The sequence below is a fragment of the Arvicola amphibius genome, chromosome 2 (genome assembly GCF_903992535.2).
Source record: "Arvicola amphibius chromosome 2, mArvAmp1.2, whole genome shotgun sequence".
Classification (NCBI taxonomy): domain Eukaryota; kingdom Metazoa; phylum Chordata; class Mammalia; order Rodentia; family Cricetidae; genus Arvicola; species Arvicola amphibius.
The window spans coordinates 133,002,553-133,029,648 of NC_052048.2; the positions used below are offsets into that span (position 1 = coordinate 133,002,553).

The following is a 27,096-nucleotide window of genomic DNA, read 5'->3' on the forward strand; positions in this document are numbered from 1 at the left end:
ATTTCCCAGTCTTGAAGTTTTGTTTGTAATGTCTTTTCTCCTGTTCGGCCTGTTCTTGTCACTTCACACCTTCCTTTAGAAGAGAAGATCTGTCTGGAGGTTGAGGAAGATGTGGAGGCCATTGGAATTACAGCTCTCCCTAGGCATGGTGGCACACACCTGCAATCTCGGCACCTGGTGGTGGAGGCAGGAGGGTCAGAAGCTCAAATTCTCAGCTGTGTAGAAAGCTTGTGGGCAGAAAACAAAATGGCAACAACGAAAGCTTCTGTCAGGGCAGTTCAGTTAGTGGGGTCCTTGGCATGTACCACAGAGACCAGCCAGCCGTGGTAGACAGACTGATAAATCCCAGCACGTGGAAGGTGGAGGCAGGAGGATTTCCCTGCTAAAGACTGACTTATTTGTGTGTGCGTGTGTGCACACCAATGCCTGCAGAGGCCAGAAGAGGATGGCAGAGCTGAGAGTTACAGGCTGTTTTGAGGCACCTGGTGTGGGTACTGGGAACCAGGGTCCTCTGGAAGAGCAGCGAGTACACTAACTGATCCGTCTCTCCAGCCCTAAGGATGAACACTTTTATGGTGTTGTTACACACACTTTCTTCAGGGTCTCTATGGACATGAAGAATTATTGAGGAGAAGAGAAAAGTTGCTGGTGGTGATGGCTGAGCTCATGGTGAGGATTCCTGTTGGGCAGCTGTGGTCTGAATGAGGAGGACGGTGTAGGTGCTGGGGACTGCCAGAGACTGAGGTAGGCTCTGTGCCTGCTACTGGCTCGGGACAGTGGTCCAGGAGCTCACTGCCCCTGTAGCCAGGGTAACTTGAGAAGAATGTGGCTCTCGGGAGCAGGTGGGCAGTGCTGTGTGCAGGCTTGGGACCTTGGCCACTAAATGGGGCCTTGCCTGGTCCCATGCTGACGATTTCAGAAGTTCAGATCATGCTGAGGGATTTTGAGATCTCCAGAGAAACACAAAGGTTTGACCCAGGACCACCGTTTTCTGTGATGACCTTTCTTGAAGCTTGCTTGTCAGGGATGTGGGTGGCCCAAGAGACATTTCCTTCCTTTCCCTTTCCTGCGTGACTGCCCTTGTGGTTGGTGCCCTCTGCTGTTCTGCCTTTCCTGCCCACTCCCTCCCTTCCCCCTCCGGGTCAGGGACTCCCCTCCCAGAACCCGAGTTCAGGTTCTCCTGTGTCTCTCTGGACCATGGCTCAGACTAATTCCCATTGCTTACTTTGTGCCTGGTCTGTGTCCTTTGTGGGACACTTGAAGGTACCTCTCTAGTCTGCTGGCAGCTCTCCTGTTGCCAGTGAGGCCCCAACAGCCGGGCAGGTGGGAGCCAGATGACATCCTGAGACTCAGCTAACCCAGTCAGGACCTTATCTGCTGGCTCTGGGGCCAACATTCTTTCCCACTGACCTCCTCGGTGCTATCAAACCACTTTTCAAGGCTTTGATGTGTGTGAATGGAATGGACTGTGATCACAAGGGAAGCTGGGATTTGGGAGGACTCATTGGCCAATGGCAGCAGGAAAACCTATTGGAGTACAGGGTTGGATCTGTTTTCCTTTTATGCTGTGGAGAGCATTTTCTGTAGGCTTGGGGATAAGGGGGACTTAGCTTCCAAGAGCTCTCAGTCCCTCAGGGTTCAATCATGAGATCTGGCTCGCACCTCAGACATATTCCAACTGTTTGAGCCTTAGCCTTAACAGTAAACTAAGAAAGTGTTTGGAGTTTTCCAAGTGAGTTATGGTGTCACGGTGTGGAGCCACTCTCTTCACTGCCAGCCACTCTCTCAGGTATTTGGGCAGCCAACCTTCACAGAACCCAGTACCTAGCCAAGCTTAGTGCTGTAGGGATAAGATGCCGCCTCCCTGGAGCCTGCCTAGTTAGGGTGCCGTTGTTGGGCATAGCCTCTTCTTGGTTTTTAACCTCTGAGGCCTTTTCCCTTCTGGATCTGAAATGGCCCCTTCCCGCTCCAGCTTCCTCCCACCACTGCCAGTGCAGAGCCCAAACTGGGGCACCCGCCTCCCAAGCGGTCACATCCGTAGGGAAGAAACAAGTCCCTTGGGAGACCCAAGCCTGGGTAGTCTCCCACTCCTGGTTTTCCAGGGAGCCCTAGCAGAGGGGGCTGGGAGGAAAGGCCCAACAGGGAGGGGAGCTGGGAAGCAGAACAGGGAACTGGAAGGGGAAGGGTGTGGGTGGGCTCCGATCCAGCCTACCTCCTACTCTCCCACTGCTGCCAATCCCCTCCCGGGCAGGCACACACTCAAGGCAGGGGCTTGGCGCTGTCTCTTGGGTGGGGGGAGCAGGAACTGCTGCGTGTGTCTGGAGTGAAGGGGGTTGATTTGTCGCAGTAACACACCCACCCTGAGCTGTGGCCTAAGACTCAGGCTTTGTTATTTCACTGGCTTGCGGCCCACACCTGGAGGAGGAAGAAAAGCCCCTAAAATACAGCTGAGTGTGTATTTGGAAGGGCTCAGGCCCACCAGTTCTGAGGCAAATGGGGCCACAAGAGGGGCTTGCAGAGAGTGCTCGCATGCCTTTCAGTGAGGCTATGGCCTTGGCCTCACCCCTCACACCCAGAGTCCAGCAAACCTGTATCCCAGCACAGCCTGGGTTAGGACCTCAGCTTTGTTAGTGGGGTACTGGTCCCAGGCAGGCTGAGCAAAGTGACATTCATTTCACTACATCCTGTGGCTGTTGCTCACTTCCTCCTCCACTTGAGGAGCGGTGTGGGGGTGGGGGGGTCGGGTGAGGACAGATTAGAAGGAAAATGTAGCTGGGCTAGGGGCCTCTGGTGACTGGGATTTCCCAGAGACTGGCTGGGGTGAGGGAGGGTTGCGGAAATGTTCAGAGGGAAGAAAAGTAGAGAAGGGGGGAGCAGGAGGCTTCTGGAAGTCCCAGAAGTGGCACACACTACACCTTTGAGTTTCTGAAAGGGATTGTCATAGTCTCCAGGACCTCCGAAGAGGTGGAGTCTGCCTCAGTTTCTCACGCTCTGGCGTGCTGCCGAGACTGAGAGAAGAGAGGTCAGAGGCCCCGCTGGCCCTGGACTGGAGTCCTGGGAGGGACCTGACTGTGCCCTGCTGATGAGCTTCTCTTCTCCACAGGCAGAGCCACCTGAAGGCCAGCGCAGAGGCAGCAACTCTCCTCGGGGGCTTGACATCAGGATCTATGTTTAAGTTTTAGCTCTTGCTTACAAAGACCACAACAACTCCATCTCTGAAGCCCAGCAGCTCCACAGAACCCTCGAAGCCCCAGCCTGCCTCCCACTGCCTAGCTGCCAGCAATGCCCTCCAGCGGCCCCGGGGACACCAGCAGCTCCACTCTGGAGCGGGAGGATGACAGAAAGGTGAGCAGCCCACTGGGCTCTTGAGGGACCCTGTGGCTGGTGCCCCCACATAATGAGAGGTTAAATTCTGAGGTGAGATGGGGCTCTGAACCAAGGTAGTCCTGGTTCTAGGTTCTAGACCACTGTGGTCTTTGAGCACAGACTTAAGCTCTTGGTGGTGCCTCATTGAGGGGTCATCTGGGTAGGGGAGTCCCAAAAACCTGGATTTCTTTTTGGATCTGCCCTATACTGTATAATGTCAGGTAAGCCATTGTACCTCTGTGTTGGATTTGCCTGTTTCCCCATTGTATTCAGTAGCTTTCTGGGGCACTGTAGACATGAGGTGATCAGCCCACACAGACATTCATTCACACACGTGGCTGTGTTCAGATGTTCAGGACCAAGTGACATCATCAACCTTTGGAGATAATGATGTCACCACCTACCCAGGCTCCAAAGCGAGTATCACTGGGTAGTCTTTGATGTGGCTCTAGGCCATGGAACCAGTGACTTCTGTGTTTTCAGAGTCCCGTGAGAGGTGACATTTTACTAAGCTCTAGGTCGGGTCAGTAAAGGGATTTCATCAAATGGGTGGGAACCCCTGAAGGGACCACAAAAGTTAACTTGGACCTGGGGCCGGAAGTTCCAACCCTGGAGTCTGTGCCTCTTTGGTCAGTATCTGCGCTTCACCGTCCTGCCGTTCTGAGCCTCTGGGAGAAGTGTGAAGTTTGTTCTTCTGACAAGGGCTGGCCACGGCTCAGGTGTGGGGCCCCTGAGCCCCCAAGCAAGGGCAGCAGCTGGGAGTCCTCTTCACCCTTACTTGGCTCCTTCCTGCTCCATTCATCCTTAATGTGCATGTGTGTTTCTGTGTGTTTCTGTGTTCTTGGTGTCTTCCATCATTGTTCCTTTGTCCTGGTGACAACCCTTGAGACATGTGAGGTAAGGCAGGTGGCCCTGATTTACAGAAGGGGTTGCTGAGCTTCTGCTAAGCCCAAATGGGGGTCTGGTCTCATAACTCCTGGATCTTACCTTACCATAGCCACCCATAGTCTTGATATACACAAGGGTCCCACCCCCAATATATACACATACAGATAGGTGTGCACACAAAAAGTCCAGGGCCCCAGCTTGCAACCCTGCACATTGCGCTCTCTCTCTCTCTCTCTCTCTCTCTCTCTCTCTCTCTCTCTCTCTCTCTCTCTCTCTCTCTCTCTGTGTGTGTGTGTGTAGACATATAGACATATGTACTGACAAGGCAGGAATCATCTGTGCCTCTGAACTGGGTTCTTGGGAGCTCTCAGTTCACTCCCCCCTCTCTTTTGTACACAGTCTCACGCAGTTCAAGCTGGCCTTAAATGCCCTTATTGTAGCAAAGAATGACCTTGAACTCTGATCCTCCCATCTCTACCTCCTGAGTGCTAGATTAGGCTTGTGCTACTTCAGCTGGCTTATGCAGTGTTCAAACCCAGCCTAGTGTGTGCCTGGCAAGCACTCTGCTTACTGGGCGACATCCCCAGCCCTCCAGCCTCTCCCTTCTGATCCCATGGGAAATGACTAGATAGTCTAAGTTCCCTGCAGGCTTCCTCAGTTCCTTTTGCTCTGAACTCAATCAGTGCACAGATACTTACAGTCTCCTGTATTCTGCAATGGCAGCTGTGCTATAGCTATTTCCCCCCTTTCCTTGGGCCTGGCTTTGTGTCTCTGCTAGACTGGGTGACACTGAGCCTCCTCTGCCCTGGCTCCACACTCTGATGGATGCTGACACCCCTTCACATATTCTTCAGACACCCCCCGCAGATGGGGCAGACTCCTGCTGTTGGACTGTGCACCCCATCCTGCAAGGCAGGTGGTCTCTGTATTGTGATAATTCTGTATGGAGCAGAGGAAGAACACTAAAAGGAGTCAGAAGTCCCAGGCGCCAGCCCTGGGGCTGCCACTTGTGGGAGATGTGACTTCAGGCTCTCTGGGCTTGTGTTTGCTCAGCTGGGAAATGGGAATAGTGACTTCAGCCTTGTCTGTCTTACAGGGTGCCTGTGGAAGTCAGATGAGGTCACGGGCAGGGAAGTGCCCTGCAGACAGCAAAGTCTGGTCCAATTATGAGGGATTACGATTGCTATTATTATCTACCCATAGTAACTACTCTGGCTCGGGTGGCAACAAGCACACACCCAGCCCTAGATCCCGGGACTGATAGAGTGAGCATACTCACATACTGGCAGGGGCCATTATAACAAAAGATGACAGCAGTCTGGACAGACAAAGGCTGGGGCTTGGCTGGGCCTCCTTTCTAACCACCTACACCCACAGCACATACACTGGCTCACCTGGCACCCCTCCCTAGCACCTATGGACTGGCTCCAGCTGCAGCACACAGACACCTGGTAAAGGCAGGTAGAGACACTGACAGTTGCCATAATGGTCCTTGAAAGCCAGCCTAGGGCAGGGGCATTGTGTAGCTGCATATGGGGGACATGGACTTTGCTCTATAGCCAAAGAACCTCCAGAGGTGCCACAGACACCTGGCACAATGGAGCCATCTGCTGAGCCTGAGGGTAGGGATGAGGCTCCTGCTGGCCCTTTCATTCACCAGCCCCACCTGCTTGTCTAGCCTTATCCTTGCTGCCTCCAGATACCATGTGTACCCTTCCTGGGCCTTGCTTTTGCCTCCTCTCTCCTGCTGGCTGCTTCCTCGATCACCCTCGTCTCTGGGAAAGCCCTGACTGTATTCTCATGGGTTACAGTTTCCAGGAGACCAGCGTGACTCAGATGTGACTCCCAAACCAACCACTCAGCGTCCCCTGCCAACATGGGAACTGCATGGTGCAAGCCCCTGCCTGACCTGCAGAGTTGAGAGCTCTGGGGAAGGGACCCTAGGGGTCTGTCGCCCTCAGCCCAGGAGGGTGGGGTCTACAGCTCCTCTCTTGCACATGATTGCCCAGGGTCTGCACCGGCATGAAGTAGGAAGAATGCCGTGGATGGGAGCCAAGAGACATCAGACTCCACCAGAGAGCCCAGGGCCAGACAGGTGGGGTGCAATTGTGGTGAAAGACAGAAGGGGCTGTGCTCGTCTCAGAGGACACAGAGGGGACTATAGAAGTTACCCCATTCTTGCATCCTGCCATCCGTGAGCTGGGCAGGGGTTGCTGCTTGGGGAGGCTGAGAGCAGAGGGGCTCATGTGGGGATTAGGAGCAGTGCCTTGGTAAATGAGTCTATAGCACAGGGTTGGGGCTCTAAGAGGCAAGTAGGGAGTCAAGGAACTCAGAGGGGAAATGGAAGTACATGTCATCACTATGGAGGGGAAGGAACAAGAACATTCCCCCACATATGAACTGGAGCAGGCAGTGTCTAGGCCCTAGGCTCTTTCTATTACCTGCCTGCTTCTTTGCTCTGGCTTCAGACACTTTGTGGCCAAGATGCATTGAGCATTGATCGTTTGCTAGAAACGCCACATGCATTATTTTATTTCTTATAGTTACCCCAAAGGCACTGATATTCTTATGATAGTCTTATTAAGGATGAAATTAAAGCTTAGAAATGCTAAGCCACTGGTCTGAAGTCTCCCAGGGTGCTATTCAGGGTCCTCCCGGGTGAAGGGGGATGGAGTGAGCAGCGGCTTCCAGCTGTGCTGCCCAGAAGTGTTGCATGGGTTTCTCCTGCCGCAGGTTGAAGGGTGTTCATTTACAATGAAAGTTGAGGGTTTGTGTAGCTCTTCCCTTGTGGATGTCAAAGGCACTTCTGCTCCAGTAGGAATGTGGACACATACACGTGCACGCACACACACACACACACACACACACACACACAGTCTTCCTCATTGCAGACACTACTATGGGCATCTCACTTCTCTACGTCCCTTACTCTTTGGATGTATTGTTCTTTTTCTTCCTCCTTCCAACCCTGTCTTCAGACTTCCTTACCTTTCCAGGAGCTTCTAACTCAGCTCAGTTCCACAAGTCTGCAAGTTAGACCAGATGTTCCTGGAGGACTAGTGAAGGACAGGGATAGGAGGGAACAAAGATGGTAAGGCCATGCCATGTCAGTCGGGCTGGTCCTCGGGCAGCTTACCCCCCTGCCCTTCCTTTTGTGGGGTGGAGGAGACTGCAATAGTGCAGATTTGTGCTGGAGAGTTCAAAAGTACGTGTGTGTGTGTGTGTGTGTGTGTGTGTGTGTGTGTGTGTAGGTGTGCATGGGGCTAAGACTAGGACTCTTTTCTTACCTCCCTCCTCCAGCCCAGAGGCCTGGCAAGTACAGGGTTCCCTTGGCACTGAGCTCTTCCTCAGTGTGGCACAGAGCTCAAGGGCATCCTTGGGTGAGGTCCTTGCCAGCCTCAAATCCTGGCTTTGCTTGCCGGTCCACAGTCTGCAGGAACATGGAGCGTTCTGGGGGCTCCTCTGCCTGTGTTTGCTTAGATTTCCCTCCATGATCACTCAGGGCTCACTTAGAGGCTCCTCTGAAGAGCATCTCCAGAGGACTTTTATATTTTTATTTTAAAAAAAAATTTTGGTGTTTTTCTTGCATGTATGTCTCTGTGAGAGTGTCAGATCCCCTACGACTAGGGTGACAGACAGTTGTGAGCTGCCATGTGGGTGCTGAGAATTAAACCTGGGTCCTCTGGAAGAGCAGCCAGTGCTCTTAACCACTGAGCCCTCTCTCCTGCCTCCTTTATTTATTGTTTTTTCAATCATTTATTTTACCGGGCAGCGGTGGCACATGACTTTAATCCCAGCACTTGAGAGGCAGAGGCAAATGGATTGCTGTGAGTTCAAGGCCAACCTGGTCTACAAAGAGAGTTCCAGGACAGGCTCCAAAGCTACACAGAGAAATCCTGTCTCCAGAAAGAAAAACAAAAACAAACAAAAAAATAATTTATTTTAAATTGCATGTGTGTGCATATCATGTATGTGTGTACATGCCATATGTGTGTACGCATGCCACATGTGTGTGCACATGCCACATATAAGTAGAGGTCTGGCGTCTAGAGGTGCCACATCCTCGGAGCTGGAATTACAGCTCGTTGTGAGTTGCCTAATGTGAGTGCCAGGAATAGAACTCAGGTCCTCTGAAAAAGCAATGCATACTTTTAGCCACTGAGCCATCTCCCAGCCCCTTGCCCCCATCCCTAGAGTATTTTTAAATAGAGAAAAGTTGATTTTTTTTTCCTTCTCACATGATAATGACTTGTACATTTCTACTTAGTGGAGTAATTGACTGCTTGGCACTTGCGGCAGGCTTCTGATGTACATGGCCTGCTAGAGCCAACCAGGACCCAGGCTTTGGCTTATATTGTCTAAAATTCTTTAAAGTTAGATGCTATGAGCCATCCAGTGTAGCCATGCTGTCAGAAAGGCCTTGGGCGGGGTCAGCCAGGCCCTGGAGACCAGCCTGGATTCGCATCAGGGGTCTCATGTGTGACTCAGCTGCAGAGCCAGCTCCACGTCTGCCTGGGGTACTTCAGGGAAATGGCGCATGTGAGTGATTGACTGACTTAGGGACATGCTACATAGTAAGCTAGCCTCATTAATCTAGATTTTAGATAACTATCACTCGTCCCTCTGCTCGGGGCCTGCCTGCTTGCCTCCACCCCTACCTGTCTGCCTGCCCCCTTTTGGAGGTAGCCCCCTCGGGGCTTTGGGGGAAGGGAGCCAGGTGGGGTGTGTTGAGTGTGGCCTGGAGCCCTCTCCGAGTCAGAATTGTGAGGAGAAGCTCTTCTCCAGGTCTGCAGGCACAAAAGGCCTGAGGTCCCTGTATGCATGGGACAGAAGGGAAACCAAGGCAAGCAGCAGTGAGGTCTACAGCCTGCTGTGCATAGCTCCAGGAGCCTGCACAGGGCCTCCAGCCAGGACTGTCATCACTTGGGTCCTTCCTGCTGTAAATGATAAGGTGAGGATCAGAGCTCAGGCCTGTTAGGAAAGCAGGTTCCCTAGGGTAAGTGTAGGGAAGACTGGACTCAGTGATGTAGAGGGAGCATGGAGAGCTGACCTTAACTAGTGAGTGTCCTAGGACAGGAAATGACCCCTCTGCCCTGGCACCTGGCCTGGGCCCAGGAGGGCTGGTTTACCCGTGGCTACCTTTGCAGTGCCGCAGGACAGGTAAGGTGTCAGCCATAGGTATCTTCACTGTATGATGTGGCGAGTTATTTAGGCATATCCTTTAAACACAGTTGTTCATAGTAGCCTGGGAGATGTCTGCTGCCTTTATCCCCACTCCACAGGTTGGGATCCAAAGGATGCTAGGGAACTTGACAGAGGTCAGGTGGCCATCAGGGAAAGTCCAGAGCCATAGTGGGCTGCTGAAGGAGCGGGCATGAGTGGGTGTAGTGCCCACAGGGTTGGTTGCCAGCTGTTCCACTGTAGACCGCAGCATTGCCTCGGCCACGGGCTCGTTTCTATGTCATCTCCTGCTCGAGACTGAGTCCATTCATATCCAGTACCTAGGAGGTACTCAGTGGATATTTTCATCACATCCCTATTGCCTTGCCTGCTGGTGGAGGGTGAGATCCAGCCCACTGTGTTTGTGTTTGTTCCAGAAGTAAGTGAGGCAGGCAGGGTTATGGAGGCAGGATGGATGCCCTGGCAGGCAAAACTATTGCTAATTCTTTAACATGAATGAAGCACCTGCTATGTACAAATACCCATAATTTATAGGGGATCGCAAAGGAAAACTAAGACAGGTCTCCTGTCTCCAGGGATGTGGCCTTTGGCTAGAAGGGACAATTTCCATCAGTATTTATCCTATGCAGCCACCGAATGTTTGCGGACTACTGTCGAATTATTGAAACAAAGGGCTAATGAGCTTTCAGAGGTGACTATAGAAGGATCTCGAGCAATTCTTGGGATTCCAGGGGCTCAGCCTTTGCCCCTTGCTGTGTAGCGAGAACCACGTGTTGTCGGGGGACAAGGCATGTCTGCATGTGAATGTGTGCATGTGAGAGCTGTGCATGTTTTGTACAGGTCTGCCGTGCCCTGCTAGGGCTCCCACCATAGGATGCTCTGGCGGCCGGGGCAGGGCTTCGCCTCCTGCAGAGGACAATTCTTTTCATCAAATTCCACAGCCACTGACAGCCCCTGGGAGACCAGCCAGCTGGCAAAGACAGTACAAGCTTATTGTCCGGGGAGGCCCGGGCAGGTAGTTGGCTAGATCTGGCACGTTCATCTCCTTGACTCAAACACCAACTTGAGGCATCCGATCAGCAGATTCTGGGTCAGTGGCTTCTGGTCTAATCATTGACGGGAGCATGGATGTCTTTCTGTTTTGAGAAAGGGGTTCTGGCAAAATATCTCTTTGTGGGGCAAGGGTACCTGTGTCTAGGCATGAAGAGGCAAGCATGAATAAGTGTGTGTGTGTGCCAGTGAATATCAGGTGTGCGGTCGGTGTGCATCACTCATGTTTTTGCTGTATGTGCTTGCACATGTGTGTGTAGAACATGGCATAGGGGGATATAATGACAGCTACATTGGAAAGACACACAGGCTGGGAATGAGAAGGTGGAGCCGTTTGTTTTGAAGGCCTTCACGCCTGCCTCTCCACCTTCCAAGAATCTCATAGTCTCTCTTGTTTACTACCTGTGTCATGGGAAAACATGACACCCAGTCTGGTTCCTGTAAATCAGAAGAATAAAATGAAACCGCCTGACATGGTAGTGCAGACCTATAATCCCAGTGTCAGGAGGTAGAGGAAGGAGGATCAGAAGTTCAAGACCAGCCTCCGATGCTTGAGAGCCTGTTTCAAAACCCAACAACAAAAAAGAGTATGTGGATTCTGCTGTACTATACACATGTGAGCGATTATTGTTGGCACAGCCAAGCTTGTCAGGCAAAGTTATGCGTGACTTAAAATAATCCATCCTGTAAGCTGCACTAACATGTAGGTCAAACCATAGCCTCCGAAGTTTAGACGGAAACCACTTGCTCTAGCAGGACAGACACCCTTGTGAAGGTGCCCTCACGCTGTAAAGACTCCAGAACTGGGAAGTGACCATTGTGTTAAGGTATGGAAGATACATTTGGGGTTGTGGCATATGCCTGTAATCCTGACACTTGGGACACTCCGAGTCACACCCTGAGGGCCTCCCCAACAAACAGTAACATATAGAAAAGAACACAGGTGTGGGACTGAAAAGCTGACTCAGAGGTTAAGAGCACTGGCTGCTCTTCCAGAGGTCCTGAGTTCAATTCCCAGCAACTACATGGTGGCTCACAACCATCTGAACTGAGATCTGGCGCCCTCCTCTGGCGTGCGGGGCATACATCGAGGCAGAATGTTGTATACATAATAAATAAATAAACTTAAAAAATATTAAAAAAAGAACACAGGTGTGGTGGCTCATGCCTGTTATCAGCCCTTGAGAGGGTAAGGCAGGAGGATTGGTGTTAAGTTTTGAGGCAAGCCTGGGCTACATAATGAGTTTTAGACCAGGCTGGGCTAAAACCGTAATAATCCTGTTTGTGACTGTGGAAACAAAGATCTCTGTGTCTCTGGAGCCCTGTGTACTGTGTATTTGCCCAGGTTTGTAGGTTTGTGTGTTCATCTCATTTGTGTATGTGGACTCTATTCTTTCCTGAGTATCCGCTATGTGATAGTCACTCATCCAAGGGCTTCCAGTGTCTGTCTTGTGTAGACGCATCAGCCTAGGCCTTTCTTCATTTTGTTTTGGGGTTTTGAAGCAGGCTCTCAAGTACTCTAGGCTAGCCTAGAACTTCTGATCCTCCTGCCTCCACCTCCCAAGAAGTCCCGACTGGCCTAGCACAGTAGTGTACGCTTATAATCCTAGCATTAGGAGGCCGAGGCAGGAGGATTGCAAGTTTGAGACCAGCCTGAAATTCATAGTGAGACTCTACCTCCAAAACCAAAAATAAACAACCGCTCTGGTTGCTTCCTTTAAGAAGCTCGTAGTCAGCATGATGCTCAGGTTGAACTCCTATGCAGTAGGCATTACAGGCATAGACACCCTTTTATCAGGATCTACCCATTCAGTCTAGGTAGGGGACAAGAGGAAGACCAGGGAACACAAGCCCAGGAAGTGAGACTGGGAAGCCTTCAGGAAAGGTGGTTCAGACAGAAGAAATAACTATGCCTAGATGCCTGGGGAAGCAGCCACTTTTGCAGCTGCTGCCTGTGTTGGGGCCCTGGGATGGAAAGGAGACACAGGCATTCAAGCAAGAGCCCAGGGGACCTTTGCAAGAACTAGGAGCTGGATTTGATCCTGCAGGCCCTTGGGGTTCCCCTCAGAGGAGGCTTAAGCTCTGTAGAATGACATAATCCACCTTCCAATTTGGAAAAGTCGGGGAGCCCCAGCATCCGCATAGCTCACCATAGCAACGGCAGCAGCCAGATGTTGGGATCTGTCTGCTCGAGAGTGACGGCTGCACATGGAGGAGAGCGCTGGGATTTGCTGGAGACCAAGAGGGGTGGGGGTGAGGTGCTGGGGATGCTGGCCTGTGAAACATGGTCAGGCTGTATGGAGGCAGGAGGAAGTGAACAGTTCCCCAGTGACTGTCAGGTGCCAGTGTTCATCTGTCCCCTTGCTTATTGCTCATGCAATGTGAAGTAAGTATGATCCCCATTTTATGGATGAGGAAAGCAAGCTGTGGAGAAGATGGTAAGTTGGAGGTGGCTAGTAAGCACAGAGCACAGGAAGACCCTGCTCACCCAGCCCTGCTCTTTCCAAACCCCCATTTATAGTTTCTGTCCGTCCCCCCCAGCTCTTAAAAGTGACTAACTGAATCTCCTAACCTGACAGATGAGGAGGCCAACCTGGACTCTAATCTGTTCCCACTAAATGTGTTGCTGTTTCCACGTGCTCAGGTTACTGCCGCTCAGATTCTTGCATTTCAATATTAGAGACGCCCTTCACTCAGTGCTGCTTACAGATTTGAGAAGCATAGCTCACATTCCTTTGCGTAACCCATCAGCACAGACACTGTAAAACAGGCCCCCGACAGATGCGAGAATAAACCACTTGATACACCTCCCTGGAGTCACTGAGGGCATGGCCCGGGCCATCTGTTCACCCACTCAGTGTATCAGCCCCCTGCCCAGCAGCACGAACCACAGGCAAGCCCAGAACAGAGCTCGCCCTCCATTTTAGAATGGTATGCTGATAACTTGCTTCCCACTTCTGAGCCATGAGGGAAGGTGGGAGCCAAGCCTGGATGTAGATTCTGAAGACTGGGAGGTCTGTGCACAGCTTGCTTCATGCTGGGCATAGGGTTCGGGCCTGGCACTGGCACATAGCCCCTGCCTGGTACTCTCCAGGTTCTGGAGAGGCAGAGGCGGGCCCCTTCTTCCCGGGCTGGGTTACCTTGAATTGAATCGGCAGTGGCAAGAGTATACTGAGTGTGTGAAGCGTGCCTGAACAGCTTGTCTGGGGTGAAGCTGTGGGCCACAGCCGTATGGCATAATGTTTGCTGGGAGTTGTGAGAACAGGGGCGGGGCTGTACCGAAAGGCCAAGAGTCTCTGGTTTGGTTCAATTTCCATTTTTGTTTTGGACAAGGTCTCCGATGGTTTTGAATATTCCTTTTAACCAAGGATAACCTCCCATGTGCTGGGGTTGTGGGCATGTCCTGCCACACCTGGTTTGTGCAGTGCTAGGGATCCAGCCACAGTTTCAAGCACACTAGGCAAGTCTACCAATCTAGCCCACTTTGTGGTGGCCACCTTTCTTTCTTTTCTTTCTTTCTTTTTTTTTTCCTGATTAAAGACAAGATTGGCTCTCACTCTTTGATTTTCCTAACGAAATCTAGATGGTCACATCCCAAACCAGTAACTAATATATGTAATTTACTAAAGAAATAGGTCAAATCTCAGGTAGTGTAGGTCCTACAGGATCCATCCTAGGCTCTGAGGAAGAAACAACGAACACAATAGACAGCAGAGCTGCCATTGTTTACTGTGGTACCCGAGAGGCAGGCGGAATGGCCACATACTCACCTCATCCTGTGAATGAAGGAACTGAGGCTCAGAGAGCAGGGTCCCATGATGAGGAAACGGGAGCCCTGGGCCTGCTGTAGTCTGCTGCAGGTCCTGTGCATGTCCACCACCGCCTCCTAGTTCTAGGAAGGTGGAAACAAGCTGTGGTAGAGTCAAACCACAAGCAATACCTCACTCCCAAAGTTGCTGTCCCACAGTGACCCCACACTCTGAGCTGCGCGGATCAGATTTGGTCTGTGTATCTCAGCAACCCTTTCTTGCAGGGATATCCTTAGAACCTTGGGAGACAGCTCTGAGTCAACAACCTGGCTTCTCTTGGGCATATGACCTTGGGCTACCCATGGCAGGTCCTTTGAGATCCCTCTGAGTCCCCCTTCTGTTGCCTGTCTCTCCAGAGCCTTCTAGCACCTCTTATCAGCCTCTCCTAAAAGGAACCCCCAGAGACAGTGGTCTTGGCACCATTCCCTCTCTCCACACTGGACCCTCCTCTGCTTGCTGACTCCTCACGGAGAACCTTTATGGCTGGACTCCTTACATGGTCCTTTCCAGCCCTTCTCCAACCCCCTGTCCTCATGCCATTGTGTAGTGCCCAGTGGCAGTGCCCTCTGAAGCCAGCTCTGATGACCCCTCGCCAGATGTCTCTTGCCTAGTAACAGACCTTCCTTGACCCTATAATGCCCTGAGACGGCATCTGTGCCTCTGTCTACTCCGTCTCCTCTGCAAGCTGGACTGTCCCCACCAGCGGGTGCTGAGGTATGCCTGTCTGTCACCTCCACTCACATTCTTCAGGGGATTGTTAGAACCTGAGCTGTGATTGTCTTCTTCCCAGACATGCCTTGAGTAGATGATGGATGGATGGATGGATGGATGGATGGATGGATAGATGGATGGGTGGGCAGACGGGCATAAAGGTCAAGGATGCTCTTTGCTGTCTGTCGGATGCCTGAGATTGGTCACAGTAGGTCTTCATTGCATGCCCTACTAATACCTGAAAATTAATGTGGTGAACCACAGACAATTTTGAAATCACAGAAAATGAAAGTTGAGTGGGATGTGGAGGACCATCTCAAATCTCCAGGAAACCTGGGCGCCCTCACCTTCTCTGTCCATGGTACCTCTGTTTCTGCGGCTTGGCTCCTCCAGTGAGATCTGCAAAGCCATTTTCAGCTACTAAAACCATGTGGGGCTTGGGGAGCAGCTTACTATCCTTCAGCTGGGTCCAGGGCGCTTTCCCCTTCCCCAACATTGTTTCTGCCAGTGGTTAGTCATGCTGGAGTCTGCTGAGTCAAAAGGGACTTGTAGGTGGTTTGTGGCCAGGTTGGAGCAGTGAAGCAGGACTTTCTAGGCATGCAACTCTGCCCCAGGAGGCAAAGCCCAGAGGTCTCGGCCCTGAGTAGGTTTTGACAAATGGGAACAAAGCAAACAGAACTTTATGAGTGAGAAGGATCAAGGGTACCGTGGTCTCCAGGACGCTTCTGTGGAGTGATGACATCAGGACTAGGCCACATGGACTAAGAGGTGTTTACAGCCTGAACGAATTCCTCCATTTTGCACAGAGGCCTGTATTTCGAGTACTGCATGCATTATAAACAACATCACTAAATCGACCGTTTCTTCTCATGTTGTCTTGTTTTCGATAAAGATTCATTAAATAGCTTGCTCCTTAAATGTTTGTACCTATGTAGATTTTTTTTTCTTCATCTAAATAAAACCTACTGTGGTCTGGGAATATGACTCAGTGGTAGAGCACTTACCTAGCAGATAGGAAGTCCTGGGTTCAGCACCTAACACCCAAACCAAAGAGACTCAGAAATAAATCCATTACCAGAGCCTTGTGTTACGGTCTAGTGATTAGGAAAATGTGGGGGCTAGGGAGATGGCTCAGTGGGTAAAGTTCTTGCAATTCAACACGAGGACCTGAGGTCAGATTTCCCAGCATGCACATAAATGCTGGGTGAGGAGTGTGTAGCTGTAACACCAGTGTTGGGGAGACATAGTCAGGAAGTGCTTGACAGCCATTTTAGCTGTGTCATTGAGTTCATTGAGAAGACCTGATCTCAAAAGGTAAGGTTTAGGATTGACGATAGGGTTCAGTGGATGAAAATCACTTGACCCAAAGCCTGGCCACCCGAGTTCAACAACCGGCATGGTGGAGACAGTCAGCTGAAAGGCCTCTGACCTTCTCATGTACACTGTGGTGCATGTGTGTACAGGCACATACACACAAATAATATGTGTAGTAACTTTTTGTTTTGATTTTTCGAGACAGGGTTTCTCTTTGTAGCCCTGGCTGTCCTGGAACTCACTCTGTGGACCAGGCTGACCTCGAACTCACAGAGATCCACCTGCCTCTGCCTCCTGAGTGCTAGGAATTGAATGTGTTAGTCACCACCACCTGACCCTATATGTAATGACTCTTACTATTTTTTAAAAGGTAGAGAGCAAGCTGGGCGGTGGTGGTGCACACCTTTAATCCCAGCCTCAAAGGCAGAGGCAGAAAGATCTCTGTGAGTTTGAGACCAGCGGGTCTAAAGAGTGACTTCCAAGTCTATACAGAGAAACCCTGTCTCGGGGAAAAAAATAAAAGATGAGCATTTGAAGAAAACACCTAAAGTCTCCATACACGTGCACACACATACACACATGCGCCTACACATAAAGAAAGAAAATGAGTATGGTTAAAGCCAAGTATGAAGGCTCATGCCCAGCACCCAGAGATGGAGGTAGTAGTTCAGGGTCATCCTTGGCTACACGGGGAGTTTGAGCCTAATCTGAGCTAAATGAGATCCTGTCTTAAAAATCAAGAAGGAAGCAGAGTGGTGGCAGCACACACACTTTTTTTTTTTTTTTTTTAAGATTTATTTATCACAGCTGGGCGGTGGTGGCGCACTCCTTTAATCCCAGCACTCGTGAGGCAGAGGGAATGGATCTCTGAGTTTGAGGTCAGCCTGGTCTACAGACCAGCCAGGACTACACAGAGAAACCCTTTTGAAGAAAAACAAAAAAACAAAAAGGGAGCTGAGCATGGGGCAAACATCTTTAATCCTGACATTCAAGAGGCAAAAGCAGATGGTTTCTTTTGAGGCCTTGTCTAAGTAGCAAATTCAAGAGACTCTGTCTTTTTTGTTTTGTTTTGTTTTTTGAGACAGGGTTTCTCTGTGTAACATTCCAGGCTGTCCTGGAACTTTTTTTATAAACTAGACTGGCCTTTAACTCACTGAGATCCCCCTGTCTCTGCCTCCCAAATGCTGGGATTAAAGGTGTGTGCCACCACTGCCCAGCTGAGACCCTATCTTAAACAAAACAAAACAAAAAATCAAAACACACACACAGAGTGGGGTTCCTGGAGGCCCTGTAGATCTTACCCAACTTTTTTATTTGGTCAATGCTTGGGGTTGAACATAGGGTCTTGTGCCTGCTAGGAACATCTGCCCCAGAAGCTGTATGCAGATGGAGCTCAGCTTTACCATCCAAGAAGGGTGGGGACAGCATGGCACAGCCCTGGATGTGTGACTTGTGGAATTAGGATAGGAGGAGGCCAATGCCAGTCCAGCTAGCCTGGAACACAGTGCCTCTTGGGTCAGCTCTGACTTACGGGGTGTGTCTGTGCCCACAGGAAGGAGAGGAACAGGAGGAGAATCGTGGCAAAGAAGAGCGCCAGGAACCCAGCACCACGGCCCGGAAGGTGGGGAGGCCTGGCCGGAAGCGCAAGCACCCACCGGTGAGTGTCCTCTTTCACGCGACCCGTTCCTGTGCCGTGGACAGCGGCGATGTGTGTCTAAGGCTTCGGGATATTAAGGCCAGCTGTGGGGCTTTGCTAGATTCTCCATTCTTTGAGCCTCCTGAACACCTTGTCTTTGTCTGTTTTCCTCCAGTTTTGAACTAGAAGCCAGAGAACTTGGCTGGTGGGTATGGCAGCTGAGATTTCAGCCAGGCTCTGGCTTCCCTCCAGAAGGGTCCCTCTGCAGGCCCCTCTGCTCCCAGGAAGGGAACTTCGAGGAAAGGACTCGAGGTCAGAGCCTGGTTCCAGAGAAAGGAAGGGATGCTGCGCTTTTGCAGGAAGGGTGCAGGTCCTCCTGACGCCCACAAGCTCCTCCGTCAGGGAGCCATGCTGCTGAGGTCTTGGGGAGCTCAGGGTCTACTCAAGATGGAGAAAGCTGGGGGTGTGGCGAAGCTGTGGGCTGGAAGAGCCGGCCTCCCTCATGCCTAACTTCGGTAGATAATTATTTCCCAGCAGAAGGCCAGCTGGTTCCTTTCTCTTAGCCCTTCCAGCAGAGACCGGTAAACTCTGAGCAGGAGGATGGGGGGGGGGGGGAGGGAAGGCAGGGAGCAGCAGTTTTTGCACAGCTCTGTAGGAAAGTAGGTCCGGGGAGGCTGAGGCCTGGGAACCAGGCGGGAGCTGATGGGAACCAAGTCCAGCTTGCTTGCTGTAGAGAGAAGAGCGGGAGTTAGGGGACTAGCTGGTAAGTCATTTAGGACATTTTCATAATAAAGCACACATGGATATTTTATGGCCTGTAATGAAAAATTCACTTGACAATGCAAGGATGAAATGAGAGTTCAGAAGAATTTCCGGCTTGCTGCAGGCGGCACTGGCAAATTTCCCGGGTACTTCTGCACCACGCTCTCACCTGAGAGCACCTTGGGGGGTGAAGGTGTGTGAAGGGGCAGCTGGCCCCCTGTGACTGTAGGCACACCCTTGTCCCCCCTGAGGCGCCTCAGCCTGTAATCTGCAGAACAAATTTCTCCACTCTAGTTAGTTGCTGAAGACCCAGAGCCACCACCTGTAACAAATAAAGAGGCAGTGACCCCTTGACTCCAATTTGTCGGTCTAAAATCAAAAGGAAGGCACCACACCGAGAGAGGGGGAAAGTCTGGGTCAGAGGGTCTAAGGAAATAACTTGCAGAATGGGGACTGGAAGGGAGTCATTCAGCCATGCCTGGGTCCGGCTTCAGTGCAGAAAGAAAAATACTGTCTTTGGAATCCAGAAGACCTGGGTTCAAATGCCAGCTTCACAGCTCACCACCTTCATGAGCTTGTGCTTGCCACTGAGAAGGGCAGGCAGGATGCTTTCCTTCTAGAGTGCCGTGGCAGCGAGGTGCGCGACCCAGTCTCTGCCAGCTGCTGCTGAGCAAGGGTACCATGGCAGTCACAGAGTGTCAGGAGAAAGAAGTCCTCAGTTTGAAGCTATGTGACCTCGTACGGTCATGTACCCTCTCTGACCAATTCCTCATTGGAACAGGGCTGCCGTGAATGCCTGTACCCTCCTGGGGTACTTGCAAACAGCAAAGTGGAGCCCAAACAGGCAGTGCTGGCCAGATAATTAAACTTGCATAATTTTAGCGGCCAGTGTCCGCAGGCCAGGCTGCAGACCTTAGGGGTGGGCTCCAATACTGACGTCTGAGCAGCCCTCCTGGGGAGGCGGTGCACATCACGCAAAGGTGGATACGGTCCAGCCTGTGTCCTAGGTAACACTACAGCCACCTAGATGCAGAGGAGAGGCCCCTGGACAGAAAGCTCCTTGGAGAGCTAGTGCTCACTGAGGAATCCGGGACATGAGATGAACGTTAGAAGGAAGCCTTGTGGTCTGGGAATGTGGCTTGGTTGGTAGAGTGCTTGCCTAGCGTGCATGAATCTGTAGCACGAATAATAAAAACCCGGAGACAGACATTGAGATTCAAGCTGAAGATCAGAAAAACAAAGCAGCCAATCACCAGAGAGATCTTTTACCTCTGCCAAATCTTCAGACCTAAAGGGTGAGATCCTGTTTCCACGAATCCTCAGACTCCACACTCCAGAGAGTTCCTGTCTCTTTTGCATTCCCAGCCCTATCGCTCCTAGCTCCTGTCTCCCTAGTACTGGGATAAAAGGTGTGTGACTCCCAAACACTGGAATTAAGGGTGTGAGCCACCTTTACCTGGATCTGTTTCTGGATAGATCTTGTGTAGCCCAGGGTAGCCTTGAACTCACAGAGGTTCGGCTGCCTCAGTCTCTGGAATCCTGGGATTAAAAGTGTATGCCACCGCTCCCCAGCCTCTAATGGCTTAGCTTTGCATTCTGATCTTTGGGCAAGCTTTATTTATTAAAATACAAATAAAATATCACTACATGAATCCCTGGGTTTGATCCCAGTACCATATAATACTGAGCATGGCAGAATGTGTCTGTGAGTGTGGAGGCAGGAGGATTAGAAGTTCAAGGTCGTCCTCAGCTAAATTTGAAGCCGGCCTTGGCCATGTGAGACCCTGTCTAAAAAATTAAATTAAATTTTAAAAAGTGTTGTTATGAGGGACTGGAGAGTTGGCCTAACAGTTTGGAACATTTGTTGCTTCTGCAGAGGACCCTGGTTTGACTCCCAGTACCCATATGGTGGCTCACAACCGTACACAACTCCAGTTCCAGGAGATTTGATGCACTCTTTCCGACCTCCAAGGGCACCTGGCATGGATGTGGAACACAGACACACAAGCTGGCAAAACACTCATACATTTAAAAAAGAAATTGGGCTGGAGAGATGGCTCAGTGGTTAAGAGCACTGCCTGCTCTTCTGAAGGTCCTGAGTTCAGTTCCCAGCAACCACATGGTGGCTCACAACCATTTGTAATGAGATCTGGTGCCCTCTTCTGGCCTGCAGGGATACATGCAGGCAGAATACCTAGAATACTGTAAACATAATAAATAAATAGATTTTTTAAAAATGGACAAAAATTACATGAAAATAAACTCAACAGTTGCTTTAAAAATTTTTAAGGGACATCTTATACTTTGGAGGGAACAGAGAAAGTCAACTCAGAAAATGCGGGGGTTTTTACTGGACCACCTGGGGATGCTTCCGGTTATTGCTGGCTGCTGATGGCCTGGGGCTGGGTTCTTTGCTCTTGTGGGGCAAGTGTTTGGTCCTGGCTTCTTCCTCTCTCCTGGGGTCCCTATCTCCTTCTCAGCAGGAGCTTTGCAGGCTTCTCTGTGTTCTGCTGCAGGTGGCCCTAGGACCAGATTCCCAAGGAGCATTAGAGACCCAGTTTGTCTCCCAGGAAGCCTGTAGAGGGCAGGGAGAGAGAGGAGGGGGAGTCCGAGAGACCCAGGGGAATGCAGACACAGGACTTCCTTTATGCTGGCTTTACTCCGCAGCACTGCACAGAGCTTCAAGTGTTCCTCCTGGGCCCCAGGATTGAGCACCCTTGACTTCCTCCTCAGTTTGTCCCAGGCCTGTCTTATGTTGCCATCCTCAGATATCCGCCCTTGGGTGTTGTTGTGTTAGCACCCTGAACCAGGGATGTCCAGCCTACTTCACTTCGCCCTTTAGATAGGAAGAAGAAATGTATCTTCCAGTCTCATGTACTAAAGAAGAGAGCCGTGGTCACAGTAATGTCCTGCTTGGCAGGTCTCTGTTCTTGAGACTCTAGGGCAGCCGTTCCTACCCTTCTAATGCTGCGACCCTTTTATACAGTTCCTTATGCTGTGGTGACCCTCAACCATAAAATTATTTTTGTTGCTACTTCATAATTGCATTTTTGATACTGTTGTGAATCTTAATGTAAATATCTGTGTTTTCCAGTGGCCTTAGGAAATCCCTGTGAAAGGGTTGTTTGAACCCCAAAGGGACCACAGACCCACAGAGGAGACCCTCTGCTGTAGGGACTCCATCTCTCCCCCCCCCCTTTTCTTTCACTGGGCCTCACTGTGTAGCCCTGGCTGAAGACCAGGTTGGCCTTCTGGAGTACTGGGGCTAAAGGTGTGTGGTGTGTGCCACTGAGCCCAGCAGGGTGTGAGCTGCCATGTGGGTTCTGGGACCTGGATCCTCTGGAAGAGCAGCAAGTGCTCTTAATGGTGGGCCATCTCTCAAGCCCTAGGACTCCCAGTTTCTTATAGGACAAGCTCCAGAGCATTGTACCCAACTTCCCAGCACCCTACCATGTCACTCTCCTTGCCCCCCCCCCCACTAGTGCCCAGCACTTTCCCCCTTGGGCAGAAGAACCTTGTTTTCTTGCTTCCCCCCAGGCTCATCTCCCCACCTTTGCTCTTTCATAGAGTCCAGTGAGCCAAGGGACTTGTACTCACTGCTCGTAGCCGGCAGCCTGAGTTCAGTCCCCGAACCTGAAAAGGAAGGGAGAAAACTGGCTCCGCGGAGTTGTCCTGGGATCTCCATACCCATGCTGTGGCGTGCGCACCTCCTCTCCCCCTTCCAATAATACACGCATACCCACACCCACACGCACACACACGATTAAATTTTAACTAAAAATTAAAATAAGTAAAATAAAATTAAAAAAAAAAAACCCCTAAGCTGATTTGGCCCCCTTAGATGGAAAGACCCCGCTTGACCGGCTGTAAAATCATACTGGTGAAGAACTAAGAGACCAGATGAACTGGAAGGCACACATTTGGATGGCAGTGGTCTGCAGGCCTCACTTCCAGAAACATGGTTGCTGCTTGTCTTGACGGTTCTGAGCTGCAATTTAATTATTTACTTCTTTACATGCTCTCTCAGTGCCACTCAGACCTGGTTTACACACCTCAGCAAAAGCGCAGCCTGAGCCAGGCCCCTACCCTGGAAATTTCTTCCCCCCTTCTCCCTACCTCCCCTCCCATCCCTTCTATAATCGAGGTACGTCATCACGTCCATGAGTCCTTGCGCCTGTATTTGTTTCCAATCTATTGCTCCACCATCTCTCAGGCACTGAGTTGGCAGGTGGGAATGACCACCACACCTAGCTGGTTTGGGGTGTGCACTGGCTGTTTTTTGAGACAATCTCACTTTGTAGCCCTAGCTGTCGTTGAACTTGCCACAATCCTCCTGCCTCTTGACCCTTGGTACCATCTCTTTTGCATGACTTCCAAGTGGAGCTCACTTCGTTACACCACCTCCAAGGACCAAGACCAAGAATAAAGGCCAATAGCGTCCTGCTTTGTTGCCTGCAAGGCCATTTGAAAGGCTTCCCTCAGGCTGTCGAGATGACTTAGTAGGTAAAAGACTGAAAAATCCATGGGGAGTGGAAACAACTGGCTGCCAACAGTTGTCCTCTGACCTTCAAAGAGTACCATGGCATGAACACACACACACACACACACACACACACACACACACACTAACAATTAATGAGAAGTTTCACCACTTGGATCCCCACCCCGTACTGTGAAGCCCTGTGTTTTCCTTCTCACTAATGTATACACGGCTTGTGAGCCTGGGTCCCCAAAGGCTCTTATTTAAATTAATATATGAATGCAGGGCTGTTTGAAAATGTGTGTAAACTGTTCCAGAAAACATACAAAGAAAACTGAGATCTGGGGTGTAGTTTAGCCGGTAGAGTGCTTGTCGTGCAAGCGCAAGGCGCAGGGTTTGATGCTCAGCACTGAGTAAACACACCTGCCATGCCACCACTTGGGATCTGGAGGATCAGAGGTTCAAGGTCATCCTTAGCTAGAATCAAATTCAAGGCTAGCGTGGGCCACATGGAACCCTGTCTCAAAAAATATTTTTTTTTTAAAAAAAGGAAATATAACTGAGGGAGGAGTTTGACACGAATCTCGGGAGTCCGAGAATAATTGGGGGAGCTGGAGTGGCCCAAGGACTGGGAAGCCAGCCTGCTTGAGAGTAGGCATTGGCCTGCTTAGCTGGCAGCTTTGCATTGGTGAAAGCCAAGATAGTGCCGGCAACAGGAAACAGGAAGCCAGCTGCCGTGCTAGGAGGGGCTTAGGAAGGGAGCTGGTACCTGGGCCAGGGCCTGTGGGCTGGCCAGTGCCCATGCAAGAGAGGAGACGTGTGTGTGTGTGTGTGTGTGTGTGTGTGTGTGTGTGTGTGTGTGTGTGTCTCCCGGCGGGAAGAAAGGGCCATTTCCCTGCTCACCAGCTCCTGCAGACATTGCAGTCTGACAAGTGAGACTGTGTACGGCTGTTTCCTGCCTGGTCACAAGCCCAGACAGCTCTGCAGAGGTCTTTGTTCTTTGTGGATGGTTCCAACTGGGGCATCAGGGGGACAGTTTCTGCCTTGGCCCACCAGACTATGGGGTTAGGGTAGGAGGTAGGTGTGTGTGTGTGATAGAGAGACCAGTCCTGCAAACTTCTACACTGTTTGCTAGCTGCATGCGTATCAGTGGGGATTTATACCCACCAACTTCCTCCAGGGTTATTTTTGCTTGGAGGGAGCATTCTGAGGTCACTCTTGCTAAGAATAACCCAGCAAGGGCGGGAGGAGGAGTGGGTGGGAGCTGGCACTGAGCTCAGCTGAGCTAGGCTGGTCTCCTTACTCCATAGCAGCCTCCTGAACAGCTAGGAGGGAGTTGGTTCCAGAGAGCAGCACTGTAGGGCAGAAGGGCAGAAGCCAGGGGAAGCCAGGGAGCTGTGGGGCTGAGCCTCAGCTGGCTGGGCAGGCTTACTCAGCTTTGATGGCTTCACGGAGTAGTTTGCTTCTCCAGTCTCAGAACCATTTGATTTTCCCCAACAGAATGCCCTCCTTGTCTCCAGACCAGAACTGCTCTTTGAACTGACACTTAGTGGCTGATACCCCCTTGATTTTAGGCTCTCTTAGTCTGGGCTGCTGCTCCCGGGCGGTGATACCCCCTTGATTTTAGGCTCTCTTAGTCTGGGCTGCTGCTCCCGGGCGGTCGGTCGTATCCCAGCAGTGGCCTTCCAGGAGGCATGAGGAAAGCAGTGTGTGTGTGTGTGTGTGTGTGTGCAGCTCCAGACATTAAGTCTTCCCTGAAGATTTGCCCTCCCGAACACTCAAGTGAACTGTGAGGGAGTCCAGCGTGGAGGGGCCTGGTCAGTGGTGGGAACCTTGAGGTCATAGAGCCAGGGAAGACTTGCTGGGACATGTGAAGCTTGCTTGGCCCTTAAAGGAAGGAAGGGAGCATCCAAGGAAAAGTGGCAGGCCCTCCTGAGACCCTGTGATCAGGGCAGCGGGTGAGTTGTATAGATTGAGAGGCAGGCCCTGAGCTACCAGTCTATCCGTAGACTATAAGGTTCCATTATAATGGTCTTAATTGGGCTGGAGAGATAGTGTGCAGGTGGCCTGAGGGATTTTACTCATTTTATTTTTGAGACATGGTGTCCTGAAATTCACTGTGTGGACCAGGCTAGCCTCAAACTTACAAAGATCTGCCTGTCTCTGCCTCCCAAGTGTAGGGATTGAAGGTGTGTGCCACTATACCCAGCTTTTTTATTTTTATTTTTGAGACAGGATCATATTGTGTATTTCAGACTTGTCTCCAACCGGCAATCCTCCTGCCTCAGCCTCTAAAGTGCTGGGTTTATAGGCATACACAATCACACCTGGTGTTTTTACTCTGTATTCTTTGAGAAATGGGGAGGGAACATGGGGGCAAGAAGCAAGTCCAGGACCTGGTGAGAGTGTAGAAAACCATAGTACTGGCCCCTGATCGGATAGACGGAGGAACAAAGGAGATGCCGTAGGCTCCAGCAATGGCCCATTGAGGACAATGTCAGGGCTGTTGTCAAAGACCAAGGCTTCTGAAATAATCAGTAGAAATTACTATACATAGCTGGTCCTAACTTTGGGGGTGTAGCTTAGTGGGAAAGCACTAACAAGCTGGTTCCACACTGGCATTGGAGGAAATAACAAACCCAGTGGGAGGATAGCTTGTATTATTATATATTCATTGTTATTCCAGTGAACTTGGAATAACAAATAACAAGGCGCACCTCTCTTTGTGCCTCATCTTGACTCCTTCCTGGCGTCACGTCTTAGGGTCACTTCCAATAAGCCTCTCCCATGCATTGGTTTCCGTTGCTGTGTCCTCCCAGTGGTCCAGTCACGCCAGCCTCTCTCCATCCATGCCACAGTGGCCGGCACATGGACCCTAGGGAAGCCTTTGACACGTTTCCTTCCTCACCTGGACTGTAGTATGCATGTGATGTTTAACACTGACTGCCAAGTGACCAGATCAAGACTCCCTGAAGAGACAAACCCCTGGGCATGTCTGGGGGAGGCGCTAGTTCGGGTTCACTGAAGTTGGAAGACCCAACCAGAATGTGGGAGGCGGCATTCCTTGGGTTGAGATCCTGAACTGCATGAAAAGGAGAAAGGCAGCTGGGTACCAGCATCCCCTCCACTTCCTGACGCTGATGCAGTGTGGCCAGCTGCCGCCCCCTCCCATGCCGTGAGGGACAGCATCCTGGGATGAGCCTTTCCTTCCTTAAGTTGCTTTTGTCAGGTGTTTTTCAGCAAGAAAAGCAACAGATGCAGCACATGGCGGTTCTTTCCATCTCCCGAAAGACATCACCAAGCTGGGACGCCTGGGAATGGCAGTGAATGACCTAGGGGAGGTGATTATGGCTCTCCAGAGAGTGACAAAGGCTCTGTGGGCTCTGAAGTCATGTCAGATGGGGGTAGGATGACCATAGCACTGGGGAGACACTACTTCCGAGGGTTCCTTCCCAGACTCACCACCTATGGGACAGCAGAGGTGGGAAGGACCGTGTTTTTACCTTTCAGTTATTTATCTTGTGCATATGGGCGTTTTGCCTACATTTGGGTACCAGGAGAGAGTGCCAGAGCTCCATGGATTGGAGCTAAGATGCTTGTGAACCATGTGAGTCCCGGGAATTGAACCGGTCCTGTGGAAGAACAACCAGTGTTCCTAACTGCTGAGCCATCCTCCCATCCCTCAGAAGTGGCTGTAAAGGGACTTCCTTTGCTACATGGCTGCCCTACATACAATGCTTCTTTCACAGGACCTTCCAGTTCCCCTGGAACCTTTTTAAAAATTTGCCTATAGCCAGGTGCCAGTGACATGCACCTTTAGTCCCAGCACTTGGGAGGCAGAGGCAGGCGGATCTCTGTGAGTTCTAGGACAGCCTGGTCTACAGAGTGAGTTCTGGACA

General features: G+C 51.0%; 1 protein-coding gene across 1 annotated transcript in view; it reads left to right on the forward strand.

The window, feature by feature from the left end:
• Positions 1-27,096, forward strand: part of Dnmt3a (DNA methyltransferase 3 alpha) — a 105,897-nt gene that overhangs the window by 24,037 nt on the left and 54,764 nt on the right. Inside the window, exons 2-3 of the mRNA XM_038317942.1 lie at positions 3,104-3,345; positions 17,872-17,976. Of these exons, the coding sequence (XP_038173870.1) occupies positions 3,283-3,345; positions 17,872-17,976 (168 nt within the window). The 5' untranslated portion in view covers positions 3,104-3,282. The remainder of the gene's footprint in view (positions 1-3,103; positions 3,346-17,871; positions 17,977-27,096) is intronic.